This window comes from Nerophis ophidion, linkage group LG27 (genome assembly GCF_033978795.1).
Source record: "Nerophis ophidion isolate RoL-2023_Sa linkage group LG27, RoL_Noph_v1.0, whole genome shotgun sequence".
NCBI lineage: Eukaryota > Metazoa > Chordata > Actinopteri > Syngnathiformes > Syngnathidae > Nerophis > Nerophis ophidion.
In genome coordinates this window covers 18717396-18743147 of record NC_084637.1, presented here as the reverse complement: position 1 = coordinate 18743147, position 25752 = coordinate 18717396, and the positions used below count along the sequence as shown (strand labels likewise).

The window sequence follows — 25752 nt, the reverse complement described above, 5'->3', positions numbered from 1 at the left end:
GGCGGGACAGGAAAGTACCCACACTCTTTTTATACGAAGCCACGCTGTTGTAACAAGTGCTGAATGTGGCTTGGCATTGTCTTGCTGAAATAAGCAGGGGCTACCATGAAAAAGACGGCGCTTAGATGGCAGCATATGTTGTTCCAAAACCTGTATGTACCTTTCAGCATTAATGGTGCCTTCACAGATGTGTAAGTTACCCATACCTTGGACACTAATGCACCCCCATACCATCACAGATGTTGGCTTTTGAACTTTGCGTCAATAACAGTCTGGATGGTTCGCTTCCCCTTTGGTCTGGATGACACAATGTCGAATATTTCCAAATACAATTTGAAATGTGGACTCCTCAGACCACAGAACACTTTTCGACTTTGCATCAGTCCATCCTAGATGATCTTAAGCCCAGAGAAGCCGGCGGCGTTTCTGGATATTGGTGATAAATGGCTTTCGCTTTGCATAGTAGAGCTATAACTTGCACTTCCAGATATAGCGACAAACTGTATTTAGTGACAATGTTTTTCTGAAGTGTTCCTGAGCCCATGTGGTGATATCCTTTAGAGTTTGATGTCAGTTTTTGATACAGTGCCGTCTGAGGGATTGAAGGTCACGGTCATTCAATGTTGGTTTCCGGCCATGCCGCTTACGTGGAGTGATTTCTCCACATTCTCTGATCGTTTTGATGATATTATGGACCGTAGATCTTGAAAACCCTAAATTTCTTGCAATTTCACTTTGAGAAACGTTGTTCTTAAACTGTTTGACTATTTGCTCACGCAGTTGTGGACAAAGGGGTGTACCTCGCCCCATCCTTTCCAGTGAAAGATTGAGCATTTTTCGGGAAGCTGTTTTTATACCCAATTATGGCACCCACCTGTTCCCAATTAGCCTGCAGACCTGTGGGATGTTCCAAATATTTGATGAGCATTCCTCAACTTTATCAGTATTTATTGCCACCTTTCCCAACTTCTTTGTCACGTGTTGCTGGCATCAAATTCTAAAGTTAATGATTATTTGCAAAAAAAAAAAGTTTATCAGTTTGAACATTAAATATGTTGTCTTTGTAGCATATTCAACTGAATATGGGTTGAAAATGATTGCAAATCATTGTATTCTGTTTATATTTACATCTAACAATTTCCCAACACACGGAACCGGGGTTTGTAAAATTGCGACTCTTACAGAGTAAAATACCACCTTTTTTCATAATATTGCACAAATGTTCAGTTGTTCTTGTCAAATTTTGACTTGTGTTGAGTAAAATGACGACTTTTATTATAATACTGCCAACATTCTAAGTTTTTCTTGTGAAATTGTGACCTTTTCCTTGTGAAATTCGAACTCATTTTTAACAACAAACTTTTTTTTTTATATTTGCATAGTATGAATATATTATTAATGTTGTAGATACACATCTTTATATACAAACCCCGTTTCCATTTGAGTTGGGAAATTGTGTTAGATGTAAATATAAACGGAATACAATGATTTGCAAATCCTTTTTAACCCATATCCAATTGAATGCTCTACAAAGACAATATATTTGATGTTCAAACTCATAATCTTTTATTTTTTTTTTGCAAATAATAATTAACTTAGAATTTCATGGCTACAACACGTGACAAAGTAGTTGGGAAAGGGAATGTTCACTACTCTGTTACATCACCTTTTCTTTTAACAACACTCAATAAACGTTTGAGAACTGAGGAAACTAATTGTTGAAGCTTTGAAAGTGGAATTCTTTCCCATTCTTGTTTTATGTAGAGCTTCAGTCGTTCAACAGTCCGGGATCTCCACTGTCGTATTTTCCGCTTCATAATTTTCCACACATTTTCGATGGGAGACAGGTCTTGACTGCAAGTGGGCCAGGAAAATACCCACACTCTTTTACTACAAAGCCACACTGTTGTAACACGTGGCTTGGCATTGTCTTGCTGAAATAAGTAGGGGCGTCCATGATAACTTTGCTTGGATGACAACATATGTTGCTCCAAAACCTGTATGGACCTTTCAGCATTAATGGTGCCTTCACAGATGTGTAAGTTACCCATGCATTGGGCATTAATGCACCCCCATACCATCACAGATGCTGGCTTTTGAACTTTGCGCCTATAACAACCTGAATGGTTATTTTCCTCTTTGTTCTGGAGGACACCACATCCTCTGTTTCCAAATAGAATTTAATATATTAACACTTTTCCACTTTGCATCAGTCCATCTTAGATGAGCTCGGACCCAGCAAAGCCGGCGGCATTTCAGGATTTGTTGATAAATGGGTTTGGCTTTGCATAGTAGAGTTTTAACTTGCACTTACAGATGTGGCTACCAACTGTAGTTACTGACAGTGGTTTTATGAAGAGTTCCTGAGCCCATGTGGTGATAGCATTTACACGCTGATGTCAGTTTTTGATGCAGTACCGCCTGAGGGGTCAAAGGACCATAATATCATCGCTTACGTGCAGTGATTTCTCCAGATTTTCTGAACCTTTTGATGATTTTACGGACCGTAGATGGTAAAATCCCTAAATTCCTTGAAATAGCTCACTGAGAAATGTTCTAAAACTGTTCGACAATTTGCTAACAAATTGGTGACCCTCGCCCCATCCTTGTTTGTGAATTACTTAGCATATCATGGAAGCTGCTTTTATACCCAATCATGGCACTCTACTGTTCTCAATTAGCTTGCACACCTGTAGGATGTTCCATATAAGTATTTGATGAGCATTCCTCAACTTTATCAGTATTTATTGCCACCTTTCCCAACTTCTTTGTCATGTGTTGCTGGCATCAAATTCTAAAGTTAATGATTATTTGCACACAAAAAAATGTTTATCAGTTTGAACATCAAATATGTTGTCTTAGTAGCATATTCAACTGAATATGGGTTGAAAATGATTTGCAAATCATTGTATTCCGTTTATATTTACTTCTAACACAATTTCCCAACTCATATGGAAACGGGTTTTGTATCTAAAGATTATGTATCTAACGGGTGGTCCTAAAGAGGGAGGCATTTTTCTCAGGTCTCGAGAAGGTAACACATACAAGAACGTGTGTGCATGTGTGTAACCAGCCAGGTGAAGGATGGAAAACAACGCACATTACAGCAGGTTTGCATTCCTTGTTGATGCATCCCTCGCTTACAGCGTGAGTGAAGTGTGTGTTTCCTCCATGTGAGGACCTGATGAGTCCCAAAGAGAAAGAGATGATGCAGTATTAGATGCTACTTGCTGGTTGTGTGAGCATACTGCAGCTCGTCCTGGATACATCAACTAACCCCCACTGAACCCAGCAGGAACAAGACATTGAAACAATGTTGGTAACTTGTTAAATTAGGTCCTGACGTTGAGCAACACAAATGCAACGTTGAAACAACATGCTTTTTGTCAACGTTTAATCAATATTGGGTTCTGATGTTGATTTGACCATTGAAATTTGGTCATTTCCCAACCAATATTCTACAACACAAATACAACGTTGAAACAAGATGTTGTTGGACTACGTTTAATCAATGACGGGTTCTGACGTTGATCTGACCATTGAAATTTGGTCATTTCCAAACCATTATTCTACAACACAAATACAACGTTGAAACAACATGCTTTTTGATGACGTTTATTCGATGTCAGGTTGTGACGTTGATTTGACCATTGAAATTTGGTCATTTTCCAACTAATATTCTACAACACAAAAACACAACGTTAAAACAACATGCTTTTTGACAACGTTAATCAATGTCAGGTTGTGACGTTGATTTGACCATTGAATTTTGGTCATTTCCCAACCAATATTCTACAACACAAATAAAACATTGAAACAACATGTTTTTTGACAATGTTTAATCAATGTCTGGTTGTGATGTTTATGTTGACAATTGAAATTTGGTAATTTTCCAACTATAATTCTACAACACAAAAACTACTTTGAAACAACATGCTTTTTGACAATGTTTAATCAATGTCAGGTTGTGACGTTGATTTGACCATTGAAATTTGGTCATTTCCCAACCACTATTCTACAACACAAATACAACGTTGAAACAACATGCTTTTTGACAACATTTATTCAATGTCAGGTTGTGATGTTTAGTTGACAATTGAATTTTGGGTCATTTTCAAACCAATATTCTACAACACAAATACAACGTTGAAACAAGATGTTGCTGACTACGTTTAATCAATGTCGGGTTCTGACGTTGATGTAAATATTGAAATTTGGTCATTTCCTAACCATTATTCTACAACACAAATACAACGTTGAAACAACATGCTTTTTAACAACATTTATTCAATGTCAGGTTGTGACGTTGATTTGACCATTGGAATTTGGTCATTTTTCAACTAATATTCTACAACACAAAAACACAACGTTAAAACAACATGCTTTTTGACAACGTTAATCAATGTCAGGTTTTGACGTTGATTTGACCATTGAATTTTGGTCATTTCCCAACCAATATTCTACAACACAAATACAACATTGAAACAACATGTTTTTTGACAATGTTTAATCAATGTCTGGTTGTGATGTTTAAGTTGGTCAATTGAAATTTGGTCATTTTCCAACTATAATTCTACAACACAAAAACTACTTTGAAACAACATGCTTTTTGACAATGTTCAATCAATGTCAGGTTGTGACGTTGATTTGACCATTGAAATTTGGTCATTTCCCAACCACTATTCTACAACACAAATACAACGTTGAAACAACATGCTTTTTGACAACATTTATTCAATGTCAGGTTGTGATGTTTAGTTGACAATTGAATTTTGGGTCATTTTCAAACCAATATTCTACAACACAAATACAACGTTGAAACAAGATGTTGCTGACTAAGTTTAATCAATGTCGGGTTCTGACGTTGATGTAAATATTGAAATTTGGTCATTTCCTAACCATTATTCCACAACACAAATACAACGTTGAAACAACATGCTTTTTAACAACATTTATTCAATGTCAGGTTGTGACGTTGATTTGACCATTGAAATTTGGTCATTTTTCAACTAATATTCTACAACACAAAAACACAACGTTAAAACAACATGCTTTTTGACAACGTTAAATCAATGTCAGGTTGTGACGTCGATTTGACCATTGAATTTTGGTCATTTCCCAACCAATATTCTACAACACAAATAAGTTGAAACAACATGCTTTTTGACAACGTTTAATCGATGTCAGGTTGTGACGTTGATTTGACCATTGAATTTTGGTCATATCCCAACCAATATTCTACAACACAAATACAACGTTGAAACAACATGCTTTTTGACAACGTTTAATCAATGTCTGCTTCTGATGTTTAAGTTGACAATTGAAATTTGGTCATTTTCCAACTATAATTCTACAACACAAAAACTACTTTGAAACAACATGCTTTTTGACAACGTTTAATCAATGTCAGGTTGTGACGTTGATTTGACCATTGAAATTTGGTCATTTCCCAACCACTATTATACAACACAAATACAGCGTTGAAACAACATGCTTTTTGACAACATTTATTCATTGTCAGGTTGTGATGTTTAGTTGACAATTGAATTCTGGGTCATTTTCAAATCAATATTCTACAACACAAATACAACGTTGAAATAAGATGTTGCTGGCTACGTTTTTTCAATGTCAGGTTGTGACGTTGATTTGACCATTGAAATTTGGTCATTTTTCAACTAATATTCTACAACACAAAAACACAACTTTAAAACAACATGCTTTTTGACAACGTTTAATCAATGTCAGGTTGTGACCTTGATTTGACCGTTGAATTTTGGTCATTTCCCAACCAATATTCTACAACACAAATGCAACGTTGAAACAACGTACTTTTTGACAACATTTAATCAATGTTGGGTTGTGATGTTGATTTAACCATTGAATTTTGGTCATTTCCCAACCAATATTCTACAACACAAATGCAACATTGAAACAACATGCTTTTTGAGGACGTTTAATCAATGTTGGTTTCTGACATTGATCTAAACATTGAATTTTGGTTATTTCCCACCTAGTATTCCTCAACACAAATACAATGTTAAAACAACATGCTTTTTGACAAAGTTTAATCAATGTTGGGTTCTGACATTGATTTGAGCATTGAATTTTGGTCATACAACGTTGAAACAACATTCTTTTTGACAACGTTTAATCAATGTCAGGTTGTGATGTTAAGTTGACCATTGAATTTGTTGTTGTCGGGGGGAAAAACAACAGAGCACACACATGTAATGTAATTAGGCAAAAGATGAAGATTTGATAGAACGTTTTTAAGTCAAGTATGTGCGGGGCATTTTTTGTAGTTCTTTTATTTTATTAAAAATAAAAAAATGCTTCAAATTTTAGTGCAAAAAAAAAAAAATCCCAATATGAGCACAGTAAGATATCGACTTTTTTATTTTACTGTGGATGTCCCTGTAATAACTAATGACCTAATCGGTGTGGATGTATATTTTTCACATTCCTGTGAGAATCCTGCGTGTGACTGAAGCATTAAAGAGTGGGGATAGCTGCAGTGTGCTAAAACAACCACCAGGGCGCATCTGTGAGCATTATCTCTTTTTTTTTTTGCTAATTATCAGGTCGGTGGTGCGATCTTCACTTACGCTTTAAAAAACACAAACCCAGACCAACAGCAGTACACTTTAACACCACGTTTGGTCTTTAGATAAAGGTATATATCTGCCAAAATAGTATCAAATTGATCTCCTCAATCTTTTACTTTACACAATAACGTTTTGTTATTGGCATGACTTTTTAATGAAAATAATATTTTTTATGAAAAAATATCAAGCCAAACATTAAAAATATATTATTATTAAAATGGATACGAGTTGAGCTCTAGAAGAATAAATATTGATATTGTGGGAAAAAAGCTGCAATTTTAACAAATCATTGCCAAAATAAACACATCTTTGAATCATTTATTTTATTCACTCATTCAATTTGTAATTATAAAAATTTTTTGTGTTACTAAATGTGTCACAATGATATATTTATCCAAATCTTTAATTAATTATTTAACTATTATTTCAAAATACAATCAATCATTTCAATATTTAATCAATTGAATAATTTATGATTTAACTATTTCACAACTGAAAAAATTATTTTATGATTTAATGAATTGAATTTATGAATTGATTTAATGTTTCAAACTCAGCTGTCAATGTCAGTGGGCGGAGCTAACGGGAATCTAATCCAATGATAGCTTTGGATCACGTTAAGAGGACAAACTTGTACTATTTATTATACTCTGTAATTTTATTCTGGGTCATAACTATGTATCAAATAATTACACACTGAATCATTATTAAAAATGATGAACACATTAAATAATTACTCAATCCGTGAAATAATTATACTGTATTTTGAGTAATTATGTATTAAAGCGTGTCATAAATAATTAATATATAACATTATTATTTTATCTGTAAAATAATTATCCATCAAATATTTATGTATGTTATCACATATACATAGTTAATACATGAAATAATTATTCAATTTGTGAAATAATTAGATGTCGTGTAATTATGGAATAAAGCATTAAATAAATTATTATTATATGAAATAATTATTTAATCCGTAGAAAAAAATATGTATCAAATAACGTTCAAAATCTTGTTTATCAATAAATACACAAAAATAATTATTCAATGCGTGAAATAATTATATGACAATTAACTATGTATTAAAGCATGAAATAATTAATTAATCAGTGAATTTATTGCATTATAGATGAAATCATTAAATAATTAATAAATATATAAAATTATTAATCAATCTGTGATATAATTATGTATCAAATAGTTATGTATTAATTTGTGGAATAATTAACAGATTAAATAATTATTCAAACAGTGAAATAATTATACATCATTTATGTATATCTATTGTTTTAAATCATGAACAAAATAATCAATTCATGAAATAATGATTAAATCCATGAAATAAGTATGTATGAAGTAAATATTTATTAAAAAAAATGAAATACATAATTAGTACATGAAAAAATTATTTAGTATAAAAAATAATTGTGTATCAAACCATGAAATAAAGAATAACTGAAATAATGATTTAATCTGTGAAATAATTATTTCAATCATGTATCAAATAAGTATGTATTAAATCATCAACAAAATAATTAATACATTAAATAATAATTAAATCTGTGAAACATGTATGAACTAAATATGTAAGAAAAATAATTAAAAAAGGAATAACTGAAATAACTATTTAAACTGTGAAATATTTGTTTGAATCATGTATCAAATAATTATGTATTAAATCATGAACAAAATAATCTATACATGAAATAATTATGCATCAAATATTTATGTAATAAATCATGAACAAAATAATGAATATGTGAAATCAATATGTATTAAATCCTGAACAAAATAATAATTAGAATAAATGATTAATTCTGTGAAATAAGTATGTATTAAGTAAATCCATCCATCCATCCATTTTCTACCGCTTATTCCCTTTCGGGGTCGCGGGGGGCGCTGGCGCCTATCTCAGCTACAATCGGGCGGGAGGCGGGGTACACCCTGGACAAGTCGCCACCTCATTAAGTAAATATGTAATAAAAATTGTTTAATAATTAATTACTGAAATAACTATTTAAACTGTGAAATAGATAATATAATAATGAATACAGGAAATAATCACTTAATCTGTGAAAGTTATGTATCAAATAATTATGCATGACATTATGAAACAACTAATTAATACATGAAATATTTATTTATTTTGTGAAATAATTATGCATCAACTCATAAAATAATTAATACATGAAATAACGATTTAATCTATGAAAAATGTAAGTAACAATTTTGTTTCAAGTAATTATGTATTAAATCAATAATACATGGAATGATTTAAGCCATGAAATAATTATGTAACAAATATTGTAAGTATGTATTATATCATGATCTAAATCATTAATACATGGAATAATTTGTAAATCAGTGACATAATCAATTACGTATGAAATTATAATGTATTAAATCCTGAAATAAAAATGTAATAGCTGAAATATGTATATAATAATGATTGATGGATGTAGATAGAGTCTGTGTGAAGGTACTGACCAAACGTCCACTCTTGCCACAGAGGCTGGCGTACTTCAGCCAGGTCCTCATGTCCTCGTGTGGGCTGATCACCAAGGAGCGCACCATCAGGATCCTCTGCCAGTCCTCCACGATACGCTGGCAGCCCTGAGGGGAGAACACACACTGGCTGTGGATACTCAACCTTCAACTCACAAGCTTACAGTTAGCACGATAGACAGCTAACTAAATAGAGACTGCAAAATTAGTATAACTGTGAGCATGCATCAAGTAGCAAAATATTTGTCAAAAAAGTTTATACCTGAAAAATGTGCTAAATAAATAACATGTTAACATTTAGCATGCGTTAAGTAACAAAACATGTTTCAAAAATGATTATACCTGAAAAATATGCGAAAAAAATAACATGCTAACATGCATCAAGTAACAAAATATTTTTCAAAAAAGTTTGTACCTGAAAATTGTTCTAAAAAAATAACATGCTAGCAGCTAACATGCATCAAAATAGGTTTATACCTAAAAAAAGGGGTTAGTAAAATAATATGCTAACAGCTAGCATGTGTCAAGTCACATATTGAAAAAAAAAAAAAATTTTTACCTGAAAAATGTGCTAAATAAAACATGCTAACAGCTAACATGCGTCAAGTAACAAAATATTTTTTAAAAAAGGTTTATACCTGAAAATGTTGCTTAGTATAATAACATGCAAACAGCTAGCATGCATCAAAAAACAAAATATTTTTCAAAAATGTTTATACCTGAAAAATTTGCTCAAAAAATAACATGCTAACAGCTATCATGCATTAAGTAACGAAACACGTTTCAAAAAAGTTTATACTTGAAAAATATTCGAAAAAAATAACATGCTAACATGCGTCAAGTAATAAAACATTTTAAAAAAAATGTTGTATCTGCAAATTTTGCTAAAAATCTAACATGCTAACAGCTGACATGCGTCAAAATAGGATTAGATGTGAAAAATGTGCTTTGTAAAATAATATGTTAACAGTTAACATGTATCAAGTAACAACATATTTTTTTAAAGAGGTTTATACCTGAAAAAATTGCTTAGCATAATAACAGCTAATATGCGTAAAGTAACAAAATATTTTTAAAGGTTTATACCCAAGAAATTTTCTATAAAAATAACATACTAACATGCGTCAAGTAACAAAATATATTTTTAAAGAGGTTTATCCCTGAAAAATGTGCTTAGTAAAACAACGTGCTTACAGCTAGCATGCGTCAAGTAACAAAATATTTTTAAAAAAAGTTTATACCTGAAAAAATTGCTTAAAAAAAACACGCTAACAGGTAGCATGTGTTACGTAAGAAAATATTTTTTAAAGAAATTTATACCTGAACCATTTGCTAAGTAAAATAACATGCTAACAGCTGTTATTGATGTTTATGAGATAATGTTTAAAAGAGACAATGTTTATGAAATTATAATTTTGAGACAATGTTCATGAGATGATAATTTTGAGATGATTATGAGATGATGTTTATGACATGTTTATGACATGATGTTTATGAGATGATGTTTGAGAGGATGTTTATGGGATTTTTGGGAGAGAATGTTTATGAAATGATGTTTATGACAATATTTACGAGATGATGTTTATGAGACAAAGTTTATGAGACAAGGTTTATGAGATGGTTTATAAAATTATGTTTTTGAGATGTTCATGAGACGATGTTTATGAGATATTATTTATGAGATGATGTTTATGAGATGATGTTAGGAGATGATGTTTATGAGATGATGTTCGAGATGTTTATGAGACAAAGTTTATGAGATGATGGTTATGAGATTATGTTTGAGAAATTTAAGAGAGGATCTTTATGACATGATGTTTCTGAGACAATGTTTATGAGAAAATGTTTATGAGAAAATGTTTATGAATGATGTTTATGAGACGTTTATTGGATATTTGAAAGAATGTTTATGACGTGATGTTTATGACGATATTTATGAGATATTTATGGGATGGTGTTTATAAGACGTTTATGAGATGATGTTTATGAGAAGAAGTTTATGAGATTATGTTTGAGACGTTTAAGATATGATCTTTATGACATGTTTATGAGATGATATTTATGAGATGATGTTAATGAGATGTTTATGAGATGATGTTAATAAGATGATGTTAATGAGATGATGTTTATGAGATGATGAGATGTTTATGAGATGATGTTTATGAGAAGATGTTCATGAGATGACGTTTATGAGATGATGTTCATGAGGGCCATACAGTGTTACTGCTGAGTCAACAAACAATGGCTGACATTGTCTGCACAGAGAAGATTGACAGCAGATGAGAAATGATTTTTGGGTTGTGTAACACGATCTTTGAGGTCTTTGGGCACGGAGGCCATTACCTCATCTCAAGAAGTTCTGGACAAAAAAGGGAACATGTCAGTTCTGACCTATTTGACTGAAGTGGACAAAAAGAAAAGTCTGGAAAAACAGATTTGAAGAGGAGTGGGACGCCGACTTCAGGGCAGAAAAATCATTATGTCAAAAAAAAAAGGAGAGTTTGCTGACAGGACACAAAGAAAGTCTCATTTTTTGACGATTAAGGGAAAAGTTGGATCGTTTTATTTCTAAAGGCTTGTAAAATAATATGCCTCAATAAAGTACTTATTTCCACTGTGACATGAAACATAGATGTCAATATTCTCTAATAAAAATTGTGTGTATATTAAAACTATATGATGTCAATTAACAAGTGTCAACATGACTTCACACTAACATTCTGACCACTCAACCGCCTTTTTTTCTTTTACAGCAAACATTATGGTAGTTTTTACAGCATATTACTGTAAATGGAACATTTCAAATGTATTCTCAATCGTCTGGAATGGATTTATGCTGTCTTTTAATTGAAGTGGAGTGGTTATTAGTTTCTCGGCGACACCTAGTGACTAATAAAAATAAATATATCCTATTGTGACCAAACAGCTCCATTTTTGTTTCATCTGACCACAGAACTTTCCTCCTGTAGGTCTTATCTTTGTCCATGTTATGTCAGATGAAAAAAAAATAGATCTGTTTGGCCACAATACCCAGCAATATATTTGGAGGAGAAAATGTGAGGTCTTTAATCCCAGGAACACCATGCCTACCGTCAAGCATAGTAGTGGTAGTATTATACTCTGGGCCTGTTTTGCTGCCAACGGAACTGGTCCTTTAAATGGGACAATGAAAAAGGAGGATTACCTCCAAATTCTTCAGGACAAGCTAAAATCATCAGCCCAGAGGTTGGGTCTTGGGCGCAGTTGGGTGTTCCAATAGGACAATAACCCCAAACACACGTCAAAAGTGGTAAAGGAATGGCTAAATCAGGCTATATTGAAGGTTTTAGAATGGCCTTTACCAAATTCCCAACTTAAACATGTGGACAATGCTGAAGCAACAAGTCCATGTCAGAAAACCAACATATTTAGCTGAACTGCAGCAATTTTGTCAAGAGGAGTGGTGAAAAATTCAAGCAGAAGCTTGTGGGTGGCTACAAAATGCTCACATTTTCAGTAGACCCATAATAAATTCAGAAAAGAACCAAACTTCATGAATGTTTTTTGTGACCAACAAGTATGTGCTCCAATCACTCTATCATAAAAAAATAGATAAAAGTTGTAAAAAGTATTGGAAACTCAAGACAGCCATGACATTATGTTCTTTACAAGTGTATGTAAACTTCTGATTGCGACTGTTTATATACACATATACATACAGTATATATGTATACACATATATACACATATATGTATATACATATTTATATGTATATATATATATATATATATATATATATATATATATATATATATATATGTATATATATATATATTTATATATATACATTTTTTTAAATATATACACATATATATATATACACACACACACATATATATAAATATATATATATATATATATATGTTTACATGGACATATATATATATATATACATAAATACATATATACACTTACACATATATATATACTGTGGAGGGAGAGTGTGATCAACGCGCCTGCAGGAACAAATGTCACTGCCTCTGTCAATGGGGTTGAGGGCGGAGCCCCATCGGATAGGGGCGGGGCATGTATGTGCTGACGGCGACACATAGCTGGCAGGTGATTGGATTTCACAGGTGGTACGTCGTAATCTAATCATCTGTTGTCTTTAACAGTGAGCAGCCGGGAGCAGAGAAAAAGAGAGAGAGAGGATACTGACATGACTGAAAGGTAAAGTTCTGCTGGAGAAAGACCTTTGATAACTATATGTACATTAAAACCTTGTTAAACCTACACGCTTGGCTCCTGTGCCGTGTCTGACAGTGGGACTGCTAGGAAGCGACTTCTACATATACATTATATATATATATATATATATATATATATATATATATACAGTGAAGAAAATAAGTATTTAAACACCCTGCTTTTTTGCAAGTTCTCCAACTTAGAAATCATGGAGGGGTATGAAATGTTCACGGTAGGTGCATGTCCACTGTATGAGACATAATCGAAAAAGAAAAATCCAGAAATCACAATTTGATTTTTTAACAATTTAGTCGTGTGATACAGCTGAAAATAAGTATTTGAACACCTGTCTATCAGCTACAATTCTGACCCTTAAGGACCTGTTAGTCCGCATTTAAAAGTCCTCCTCCACTCCACTTTATTATCCTGAATCAGATGCACCTGTGTGAGGTCGTTAGCTGCATAAAGACACCTGTCCAACCATACAATTAGTAAGACCCAAGAGCTGTCCAAAGACACCAGAGACAAAATTGTACAACTCCACAAGGATGGAAAGGGCTTTAAAGAAATTGCCAAGCAGCTTGGTGAAAAAAGGTCCACTGTTGGAGCAATCATTAGAAATTGGAAGAAGCTACACATGACGGTCAATCTCAATCGGAGTGGAGCCCCATGCAAGATATCACCTGGTGGGGTCTCACTGATGCTAAGAAAGGTGAGGAATCAGCCCAGGACTACACGGCAGGACTTGGTCAATTACCTGAAAAGAGCTGGGACCACTGTTTCCATGGTCACTGTTGGTAATACACTAAGACGTCATGGTTTGAAATCATGCATGGCACGGAAGGTTCCCCTGCTTAAACCAGCACATGTTAAGGCCCGTCTTAAATTATCCAATGACCATTTGGATAATCCAGAGGAGTCATGGGAGAAAGTTTTGTGGACAGATTAGACCAAAATTGACCTTTTTGGTCATAATTCCACTATGCGTGTTTGGAGGAAGAAGAATGTTGCATACCATCCCAAGAACACCAACCCTACTGTGAAGCATGGGGGTGGTAGCATCATGCTTTGGGGGTGTTTTTCTGCTCATGGGACAGGACGACTGTACTGTATTAAGGAGAGTATGACTGCAGCCATGTATTGTGAGATTTTGGCCAAAAACCTCCTTCCCTCAGTCAGATCATTGAAGATGAGTCGTGGCTGGATCTTCCAACATGACAATGACCCAAAGCACACAGCCAGGAAAACCAAGAAGTGGCTTCGTAAGAACCATATCAAGGTCTGGAGTAGCCTAGCCAGTCTCCAGACCTAAATCCAATTGAAAATCTTTGGAGGGAGCTGAGAGTCTGTGTTACTCAGCGACAGCCCAGAAACCTGACTGATTTAGAGAAGATCTGTGTGGAGGAGTGGGCCAAAATCCCTCCTGCAGTCTGTGCAAACCTGGTGAAGAACGACAGGAAACGTTTGACCTCTGTAATTGCAAATAATATTAATGTTGGTGTTCAAATACTTTTTTTCAGCTTTATCATACAAATACATTGTTAAAAAAATCATAGAATCTGATTTCTGGATTTTTTCTTTTTAGGTTATCCCTCATACAGTGCACATGCACCTACCATGATAATTTCAGACCCCTCCATGATTTCTAAGTGGGAGAACTTGCAAAATTGCAGGGTGTTCAAATACTTATTTCTTAACTATATATATATATATATATATATATATATATACATAGATCTCTATATATATATATATATATATATATATATATATATATATATATATAGATCTATATAGATATATATATATATATATATATATATATATCTATCTATCTATATATATATATATATATATATATATATATACTGTATATATACACTGCCATGTTGTTATCCTTGATAAACAACAGCAGTTGTTGGATCAATTAATCTGTATTTAATTCAGATAGTCTTAGCAAGCAAAAATGTCACGATGCATGTCACGTACTTCCTGAGTTTGTGACCAATACCAAAATAAAACGGTAAAAAAATCAAACAAAAGTTTGTGGTGGTTAGAAAGTGTAGTATCGGCCATCGATTGATACTACATTTGGTATCGGGGATAATTGTACTGACCTGCCCACTGTTGTTTACATTCAAGAGTTATAGCCTAGCGGTTAGCATGGCTTCTTGCCTTCTCTTACAGTGTAGCGTAGCATGTTTAGCTATTTTTCATCCTCCAGTGATAGTACTACTGAACAAAATGTACTTAATTTGCTGCCATGAAAGCGAGGATTGGTCATTTAAAATAAGCTTTGGACTGTGGAGGGACGTTAGCCGTAAGCGAGGGCGTTGTGTCGCGTCAAATTTGAGGTAAAAAAAAGTGTCACGATGCATTGTCACGATATGAGGACAGTATTCTAATGTTTATGTTGACTCTTCCACAGGTGAGTGGGTGTTTACCTGCAGCCTCTCCCACATGTTAAATGTTCCACAGGTGAGAGGGTGTTTACCTGCAGCCTCTCCCACATGTTAAATGTTCCACAGGTGAGTGGGTGTTTACCTGCAGCCTCTCCCACATGTTAAATGTTCCACAGGTGAGTGGGTGTTTACCTGCAGCCTCTCCCACATGTTAAATGTTCCACAGGTGAGTGGGTGTTTACCTGCAGCCTCTCCCACCAGGTCTCCCTGATGATGTCCCTCCTCTCGGGCACCAGCTTGTACTGGATCACCTCCTCCAGCTCTGACAACATCTGGCACGACACCATGGCCTGGGAACAAAACCGCGTTACTACTACATGTACTACTACACATGTGTACTACTACACCTGTGTACTACATGCAGTACTACATTTACTCCTACATGCAGTACTATAAGTTTTTTTTTTTAAGTTTGTATGTTTTCTTTGTATGTTTTATGCCTTTTTTGTCAAAGAAAACTAACTGTTGATATAGCGAACACAAAATAAATGTAATTGGAGCCATAATTATGTCAATAATTCATAACAGCATTGATTTTGAGTCACTATTATTGTTTTAGCAATAACAGTTTTAAAGAAAAATCCCACTAATATGATTAAGGATCATTCTTTTTTGTTTGTTTGTTTTTTACATTTATTTTTGCTTCTTTATGCCTTTTTTGTCAAAGAAAACTTAGTTTTTTATTTGGCGAAAACACAAAAAATGCAATACTTTCCTCAAAAATATACAAAAAAATTGAATATTTGTTTGTATATAGCCTTTCAGTAGCCATGTTTACATGGACACAAATCATCTAAATAAAGGCCCAATTAGGATTAAGGATGCTACTCATTGGAACCTTGAGTAGGTTGATAATTCATAATATTAATTTGGATTTATTATTATTTTTTTTTTAGCAAAAAAATCCCACTAAAATTACTTGTGACCCAAAAAGGCCGCACTCATAAAAGTTGTAAAAATAAGTCACTTTTTTTTACATTCAGCACTTAAATCCATCCATTTCCTACCGCTTATTCCCTTTCAGGGTTGCGGGGGGCGCTGGCGCCTATCTCAGCTACAATCGGGCGGAAAGCGGGGTACACCCTGGACAAGTCGCCACCTCATCGCAGGGCCAACACAGATAGACAGACAACATTCACACTCACATTCACACACTAGGGCCAATTTAGTGTTGCCAATCAACCTATCCCCAGGTGCATGTCTTTGGAAGTGGGAGGAAGCCGGAGTACCCAGAGGGAACCCACGCATTCACGGGGAGAACATGCAAACTCCACACAGAAAGATCCTGAGCCTTGAATTGAACCGAGGACTGCAGGACCTTTGTATTGTGAGCCAGACGCACTAACCCCTCTGCCACCATGAAGCCCAGCACTTAAATCTCTAGATCAATTTCAAATCTGTCAATATAAAGTTATTAATTTTTATAATTCATGCCCTTTTTGTCAAAACCCTGTTTTTATGGCAATCACACAAAATATGCAATATTTTCCTTTAAAACATTTTCAAAGTGTAAAATTTGATGTGAAGTAATTGGAACCTTAAATATGTCAAAAATTCATAACAACATTGATTTGAATTCATAAATTTTTTTTGAGCATAAAATCCCAATGAACTTCTTGGGGATCAAAAAGGGTCTGACTCATAAAATTATTAAAAATAAATCTAACTTTTTTTGTTGTTGTTTACTTTCAACTCTTAATTCTCTTGATCAATGTGAGATGTATCTGTTAATTATAATATATATTAATTTGTTTGTGTTTTTGTTTGTTTTATGGTTTTTATGTCAAAGAAAACTTCTTCTTTATAAGGCAAACTCACAAAATATGCAACATTTTCCTCAAAAAATATTTCAAAGTGTATTACTTGATGTGAAGTAATTGGGGCCTTAAATATGTCAATAATTCATAACTACATTGATTTGGATTTATCATAATTTTTGAGCAAAAAAATAAATAATCACAATACATTTTTTAGGGACCCAAAAGGGTCCTCCCACTCTTTAAAAAAGTAAGTCAAACCTTTTTTATTTTTTTTACTTTCAACACTTAATTTTGTTGATTAACTTCAGATCCATCTGTTAATTATTCATGGCCTTTTTGGCAAAGAAAACACATTTTTTATATAGCAATCACAAAATATGCAACATTTTCCTCAAAAAATGTTCAAAGCGTGATATTTGATGTGAAGTAATTGGAGCCTTAAATATGTCAATAATTCATAACAACATTGATTTTGATTCATTAACAATTGTTGAGCAATGACTGTACAAAAGAAAAAAAACACGCAAATATTAATGGGGATCCAAAAGGGTCCTTACTCATAAAAGTATTAAAAATAGGTCATACTTTCAATGCTTGAAACTTCAGATCTATCGATCGATTATACGTTTTTGTTTTTTTTTTTAAATTTTTTTGTTGTAACAACATTAATTTTGATATACTTGACATTATTTTTTTAGCAATGACAGTATAAAACATCACACTAAAATTTTGGGGTCTGCACTCATAAAAGTTTTAAAAATAGGTCATACTTTGGTTTACTTTCAACGCTCAAGTCTGAGGGATCAACTTCAGATTAACCTTTCAATTATAAGTTTGTGTTTGTATTTCTTATTGTTTTGTTTTATTTCATGCCCTTTTTTCGCAAGCACAAAATACACAATATTTACCCCAATATTTTTAGAATGGAATATTTGCTGTGAAGCAATAGGAGCCTTATGTCAATAAATCAAGCGCATAATGAAGTGAATTATATTTATATAGCGCTTTTCTCTAGTGACTCAAAGCGCTTTACATAGTGAAACCCAATATCTAAGTTATATTTAAACCAGTGTGGGTGGCACTGGGAGCAGGTGGGTAAAGTGTCTTGCCCAAGGACACAACGGCAGTGACTAGAATGGCGGAAGCGGGAATCGAACCTGCAACCCTTTCAAGTTGCTGGCACGGCCACTCTACCAACCGAGCTATGTTGTCCCACTAAACTTCTTGGGGACAAAAAAGGGTCCCACTCATTAAAGTATTTTTGTGTTCACTTTTAACGCTTAATTCTCTTGATAACCTTGAGATCTATCTGTTGATTATATTATATATTCATTTGTTTGTGTTTTTGTTGGTTTCATGGCCTTTATGCCAAAGAAAACTTCTTCTTGATAAGGCAAAGTCACAAAATATGCAACGGTTTCCTCAGAAAATATTTCCAAGTGTAATATTTGATGTGAAGTGATCGGAGCCTTAAAAATTTCAAAAATTCATAACTACATTGATTTTGATTAATTATATTTTTTGGAACAAAAAAAATCACATTAAAAGAAATAAGTCAAACTTTTTCTTTTTTTACTTTCAACACTTAATTCTCTTGATCAACTTCAGATCTATCTTTTAATTATTTATGATATTTTTTTCATAACGCAAACCCACAAAATATGCAACATTTTCCTCAAAAAATGTTCAAAGTATAATATTTGATGTGAAATAATCGGAGCCTTAAATATGTCAATAATTCATAACATTGATTCATCATTATGTTTTGAGCAATGACAGTAAAAAAAAAAAATCCCACTAAAATGATTAGGGATTCAAAAGTCTCCACTCATAAAAGTGTTAAAAATAGGATATCCTTTTTTTTCTTTTACTTCCAACGCTTAAGTCTCTAGATCAACTTCACATTTATTCATTAATTATAATTTTGAGGTTTTTAAACATTTTTTTTTTGTTTTGTTGTAACAACATTAATTTTGATTCATAATTATGTTTTGAACAATGACGGTTTAAAAAAAATCACGCAAACATTCTTGGGGATCCAAAAGGGTACTTCCTTACTCATAAAAGTGTTAAAAATAGGTCATACTTTTTTTTAAAAACTTTGTTTTACATTCATTGCTTAAAACTTCAGATCTATCGATCGATTATAAGTTTTTGGGGTTTTTAAAGTTTTTTTTGTTTTAACAACATTAATTTTGATTCAATATTATTTTTTGAGCAATGACAGTATACAAATATCACGCTAAAAATCTTGGGTCAGTACTCATAAAAGTGTTAAAAATAGGTCATACTTTTTTTTTTTTTAACTTTGTTTTACTTTTAACGCTTAAAACTTCAGATCTATTGTTCGATTACACATTTTTTGAGGTTTTTTTTGTTGTAACAACATTAATTTTGATTCAATATCATTTTTTGAGCAATGTTGCAAATTTCTTTTTGGAACATTTAAATCTCTAGATGAACTTCAAATCTATCTTTTGATTATAATTGTTTTATTATTTTTAGTTTTTTTTGTTTTATGCAGTTTTTGTCATGTAAAATTAAGTGTTAATGGCAAACACCCAAAAATGTTCCATATATTCCCCAATAAATATGTTAAAGTGTAATATTAGATGTGAAGTAATTGGAGCCCTAAATATATCTATAATTCATAACAACATTGATTTTGATTCATTGTTCTTTTGTTTTATTGATGAGTTAAAAAAAAATTAAAATCCCACAAATTTTGGGGGATCCAAAAGGGTCCCACACAATTTTATTTTTTTTAACATTTAAATATCTAGATGAACTTCAAATCGATTATAATGTTTTATTATTTTCATGTTTTTTTTTTGTATGTTTGTTTTATGCAGTTTTTGTCATTGGGTGTTAATGGCAAACACCCAAAAATGTGCACAATATTCCCACATAAATATGTTAAAGTGTAATATTTGATGTGAAGTAATTGGAGCCTTAAATATGTCAATAATTCACAACAACATTGATTTTGATTCATTAGTATTTTTGAACAATGCCAGTTTTAATGACAGCTCTGTGTTATTAGAGTCAACATTTCAACATTTTCTCATTATATTCCACCCGTTTGCTCTTTGATGTGTTTTAATTTGTCAAGAGTATTTCTCAAAATGCCGTTAGAACATGAATGTGGTGGTCGTGGCTGTGGGCGACCTGCAAGCATATCAAACAAGTTTGCACTCACCCCGTAGGCTCGACTGTAGCTCTCTCCTGCCATGGCCGTCAGCTCGGCATCCAGCAGGTCTCTGGCCTTGTCGATGCACTGCGGAACAAAACATTTTGTTACTGTGAGAATACATGATAAAAGTACATCGAGGTGCAGACATGTCTGTTGTCAGGCTACAAACTTCCCAAGTGAGTGAGAGCGAGGTCATAGGGCGCTGGTCAAAAAGTACAGTAGTTTGAAATAAACGTGCTGGGAAGAATCAAACAACATGGACGCTACGTCACTTCATGCAACGCTGCACAACATCAACTTCAACCTTTTCCTCCACTTCTCCATCTTGATAAAAACATGTTTTTTTCCAATGAACCGGTCATGAAGGTCTAGCGTTACTGGTCAATAACAACAGTATAGTGAAACAGTATTTATGTTATTCACATGTGAATAATGTAGTATAATAGACTGTATTTATGTTATTTAGATGTGAATAATGCTGTATAATAGACTGTATTTATATTTTTCACATGTGAATAATGTTGTATAATAGACTATTTATATTAGTCACATGTGAATAATGTTGTATAATAGACTATATTATTCACATGTGAATAATGTTGTATAATAGACTATTTATGTTATTCACACGTGAATAATGCTGTATAATACGCTGTATTTATATTATTCACATGTAAACAATACCCAAGTGTTTATTATGTATTGTGAGCGAACTGTGGTGCTGAATCTGCCCCAGGGATCAATAAAGTACTTTCTATTCTATTCTAAACACTACTGGAGCTTGCAACGAACACGAGCTGGCAACTAGCGAGCTAATCGTTAGCGGGGGACTAAAGCGCTATAAAAATGGGACCCATGTCCTCCCTGCTTGGCACTCAGCATCAAGGGTTGGAATTGAGGGTTAAATCACCAAAAATGATTCCCGGGCGCGACCATCGCTGCTGCTCACTGCTCCCCTCACCTCCCAGGGGGTGATCAAGGGGATGGGTCAAATGCATAGGGTAATCTCACCACACCTAGTGTGTGTGTGTGACAATCATTGGTACTTTTTAATCGCTAGTGGTCTTCGATGCTAACATGAATACTCTAATATTATCAACTTTCTATTATAAACTTGCGAGGTTGGCCACATTTTTTTAATGTCAATTTAATGACATTTCTATTTGTGATACAATTGCAGGGATAACATAAAAAATATATATTTAAATATGCTTGACTGTATTCTTACTATATGTCACCTTTAGGACCAAATTCACTTTATACAGGATGCACTGTCAAGTCCAGACTATAAACCGCTACTTTTTCCCCCCCTACGCTTTGAACCCTGTGGCCTACAAAACAGTGCAGCTAATTATCAATCTTTATTTGCTGACAATCATAATGCAAATACTTTTAAAACAAATAATAAGACAATGAAAACATTGATTTCCGAATTTTTTGCGATTGTTATTTGTAATGATTCAAAACATTTTAAAATCTGTGCTGTGCAACCACTCAGACAAATCATCATGTTGATGTAGATGATCTATATCTGTTGTAGACATTTACTTAAGAAAATATACTTCTCTTGTTGCCTTATTTGTATTCATTAAATGTTTGGGTAGATTTTATTCTAGTAGTATAGCACATTTATTTTAAGTAATAAAGTAATGTATTAGAGCTGTTTATCTATTTTATGGAGGAATGTAGTTTATCATAGAACTGGCACCCAATGTTATTAAAAAAATATTGATTTTGAATCAAGAACCGTTTTGAATCAAGAATCGAATTGGAACCATGAGATGCCCAAAGATTCACAGCCCTGCCAAATAGGCGTGTTATTATTTGTCCTATGGCACCCCCTTTTGGACGAGTTTGCTCACTGCAGGTGCTGCATTGTCCCCCTGGTTAGAATGAGCTTTGAACCGGAACTGCAAGTGCCGTTCCGTCTTCCAGCCATCCCTAGCGTTTTTACTGGTATAGATTCTTCATTCGTCACTCCAAGCAACGTTTGTAAGTTTTAAAATATAACTAAAACAATTCTTACTTACTAAAGCGTTCCATGTGTGATGTCTGTAGGAGTGTTTTCATGCATATTTGTACGTGCTATCGTAATGTGATCCAGCATTAGCTAATATGCTAACAGCTTCATGTGTGTCTGTTTTGGTATTATTAACTTACAAAGGCATTATTTTTGTATTGTTTCACTTTCACAAAATCCCTCAGTAATTTCACCAAAACGTCACGGTGAAGTTATTGAGTTTGTTTAGCTGATTGGAGAACTAGCTTGCGCACGTTTCAGACACTGTTAGGAAAAAAATTGTGTATTTAAATAAACATTTATGTGTAAATAACTAATTTCACAACCTACATATATGCAGCTTATAGTCCGGTGCCACTTAAATACGGAAAAATATAAGTTATTTTCACATTTTCTGGGTGTGGCGCCCTATAGTCCAGAAAATACAGTACTTTTCTGTTAGTTTGGAGGCGCCTGACCTGGAAAAGGCTTAAGTCCCTGCTCTACTCTATACCAAAGTCTACTTGAGACAACACAATAACAACGGCTGCCAGATATTGCAAACTCACACCAGTTTCTTACTTATAACACTCATAATAAGCTGTTATTAGTGCAAAGTTGAATGTGTGAGGAGGACTGCTTAAGAGCAGTAATTATTGTTCCACGGGGAAAGAAAAGGCGTGCCAAAACACCTATGCAGGCCTGCACCACAGCAGCAGGGGATTGTGGGTAGAGGTTACAACGAGGTTGACTTCTTACATGTCTGAATAAATACTGTGTGTGCACATTATACACACAGCAGTGGACTAACACAATGTAGCGTGTGTGCATATTATACACACAGTAGGGGACTAATACAAGGTAGTGTGTGTATGTGTGTGTATATTATACACACAGTAGTGGACTAACACAAGGTAGTGTGTGTATGTGTGTGTACATTATACACATAGCAGTGGACTAACACAAGGTAGTGTGTGCGTGTACATTATACACAAAAGTGGACTAACACAAGGTAGTGTGTGTATGTGTACATTAAACACACAGCAGTGGACTAACACATGTGTGTGTGTGTCTGTGTGTGTGTGTGTATTATACACACAGTAGTGGACTAACACAAGGTAGTGTGTGTATGTGTGTGTGTATTATACATACAGTAGTGGACTAACACAAGGTAGTATTTGTATGTGTGTGTACATTATACACGCAGCAGTGGACTAACACAAGGTAGTGTGTGCGTGTACATTATACACAGAAGTGGATTAACACAAGGTAGTGTGTGTGTGTGTACATTATACACAAAAGTGGACTAACACAAGGTAGTGTGTGTGCGTACATTATACACACAGCAGTGGACTAACACGAGGTAGTGCGTGTGAGTGTGTGTGTGTGTGTACATTATACACACAGCAGTGGACTAACACAAGGTAGTGTGTGTGTGTACATTATACACACAGCAGTGGACTAACACAAGGTAGTGTGTGTGTGTGCGTGTACATTATACACACAGCAGTGGACTAACACAATGTAGTGTGTGTGTGTGTGTGTGTGTACATTATACACAGCAGTGGACTAACACAAGATAGTGTGTGTGTGCATGTACATTATGCACACAGCAGTGGACTAACACAAGGTTGTGTGTGTGCACATTATACACACAGCAGTGGACTAACACAAGGTAGTGTGTGTGTGTAAATTACACACCCAAAAATATTTCAAAGTGTAATATTTGATGTGAAGTAATTGGAGCCTTAAATATGTCAATAATTCATAACACGTATTTTAATTCATTATTATTTTGTTAACATCCATCCATCCATGTCCTACCGCCTATTCCCGTTGGGGGCGCTGGTGCCTATCTCAGCTACAATCGGGCGGAAGGCGGTGTACACCCTGGACAAGTCGCCACCTCATCGCAGGGCCAACACAGATAGACAGACAACATTCACACTCGAATTCACACACTAGGGCCAATTTAGTGTTGCCAATCAACCTATCCCCAGGTGCATGTCTTTGGAGGTGGGAGGAAGCCAGAGTACCTGGAGGGAACCCACGCAGACACGGGGTGGACATGCAAACTCCACACAGAAGGATCCTGAGCCCGAGACTGAACCCAGGACTACTCGGGAACTTTGTATTGTGAGGCAGACGCACTAATCCCTCTTCCACCGTGCTGCCATGTTCTTAACAATGACAGTTAAAAAAAAAATGAAAAAAGAATCAGTTTACTTTCACAGGTTAAAACACTAGATCATTTTCAGATTAATTCGTTGATTACAACTTTTTTAATGTTTTTTTTTGTGTGTTTTATGCACATATTGTCATGGAAAACTTCTTTTTTTGCAATATACAATATTTACCCAAAAAATAATCCAAAGTGTAATATTTGATGTGAAGTAATTAGAGCCTTGAAAAGGTCAATAATTCATAACAACATTGATTTTGGACAGTTTAAAAATTATGTTTATTATGGCAAACACACAAAATATGCAACATTTTCCCCCAAAATATTCCAAAGTGGAATATTTGATGTGAAGTAATTGGAGCCTTGAATTAGTCAAAAACTCATAATATCGATTTTAATTAGTTATTATTTGACAAAATCTCACAAAAATTCTTGGGGACAGTTAAACAAAGTATACCACTAAAATTATTGGGGATCAAAAAGGGTACCACCCATAAGATTGTTAAAAAGAGTCATATGTATTTTTGTTTCAACTTTGTTTGACTTTCACGGCTTAAAACACTAGATCATTCTCAGATTTATTCGATGTTTATAGTTTTTTTTAATGGTTTTTTTGAGGGGTGAGGGTTTGTTTTATGCGCATGTTGTCATGGAAAACTTGTTTTTTTATTTTATTGCAATATACAATATTTTCCCCCAAAATATTCTAAAATGGATAATTTGATGTAAAGTAATTGGAATCTTGAATAGGTTAATTCATAACACTGATTTTACTTTGATGAGGTGGCAACTTGTCCAGGGTGTACTCCGCC

At 33.9% G+C, this 25752-nt stretch overlaps 1 protein-coding gene across 1 annotated transcript in view; it reads right to left on the bottom strand.

Annotated features, from left to right (window-relative positions):
• mtor (mechanistic target of rapamycin kinase) overlaps nucleotides 1-25752 on the bottom strand; it is a 294825-nt gene that overhangs the window by 54336 nt on the left and 214737 nt on the right. The window contains exons 33-35 of the mRNA XM_061889707.1: nucleotides 20766-20843; nucleotides 15989-16096; nucleotides 9099-9224 (exon numbers count right to left, since the gene is read on the bottom strand). Of these exons, the coding sequence (XP_061745691.1) occupies nucleotides 9099-9224; nucleotides 15989-16096; nucleotides 20766-20843 (312 nt within the window). The remainder of the gene's footprint in view (nucleotides 1-9098; nucleotides 9225-15988; nucleotides 16097-20765; nucleotides 20844-25752) is intronic.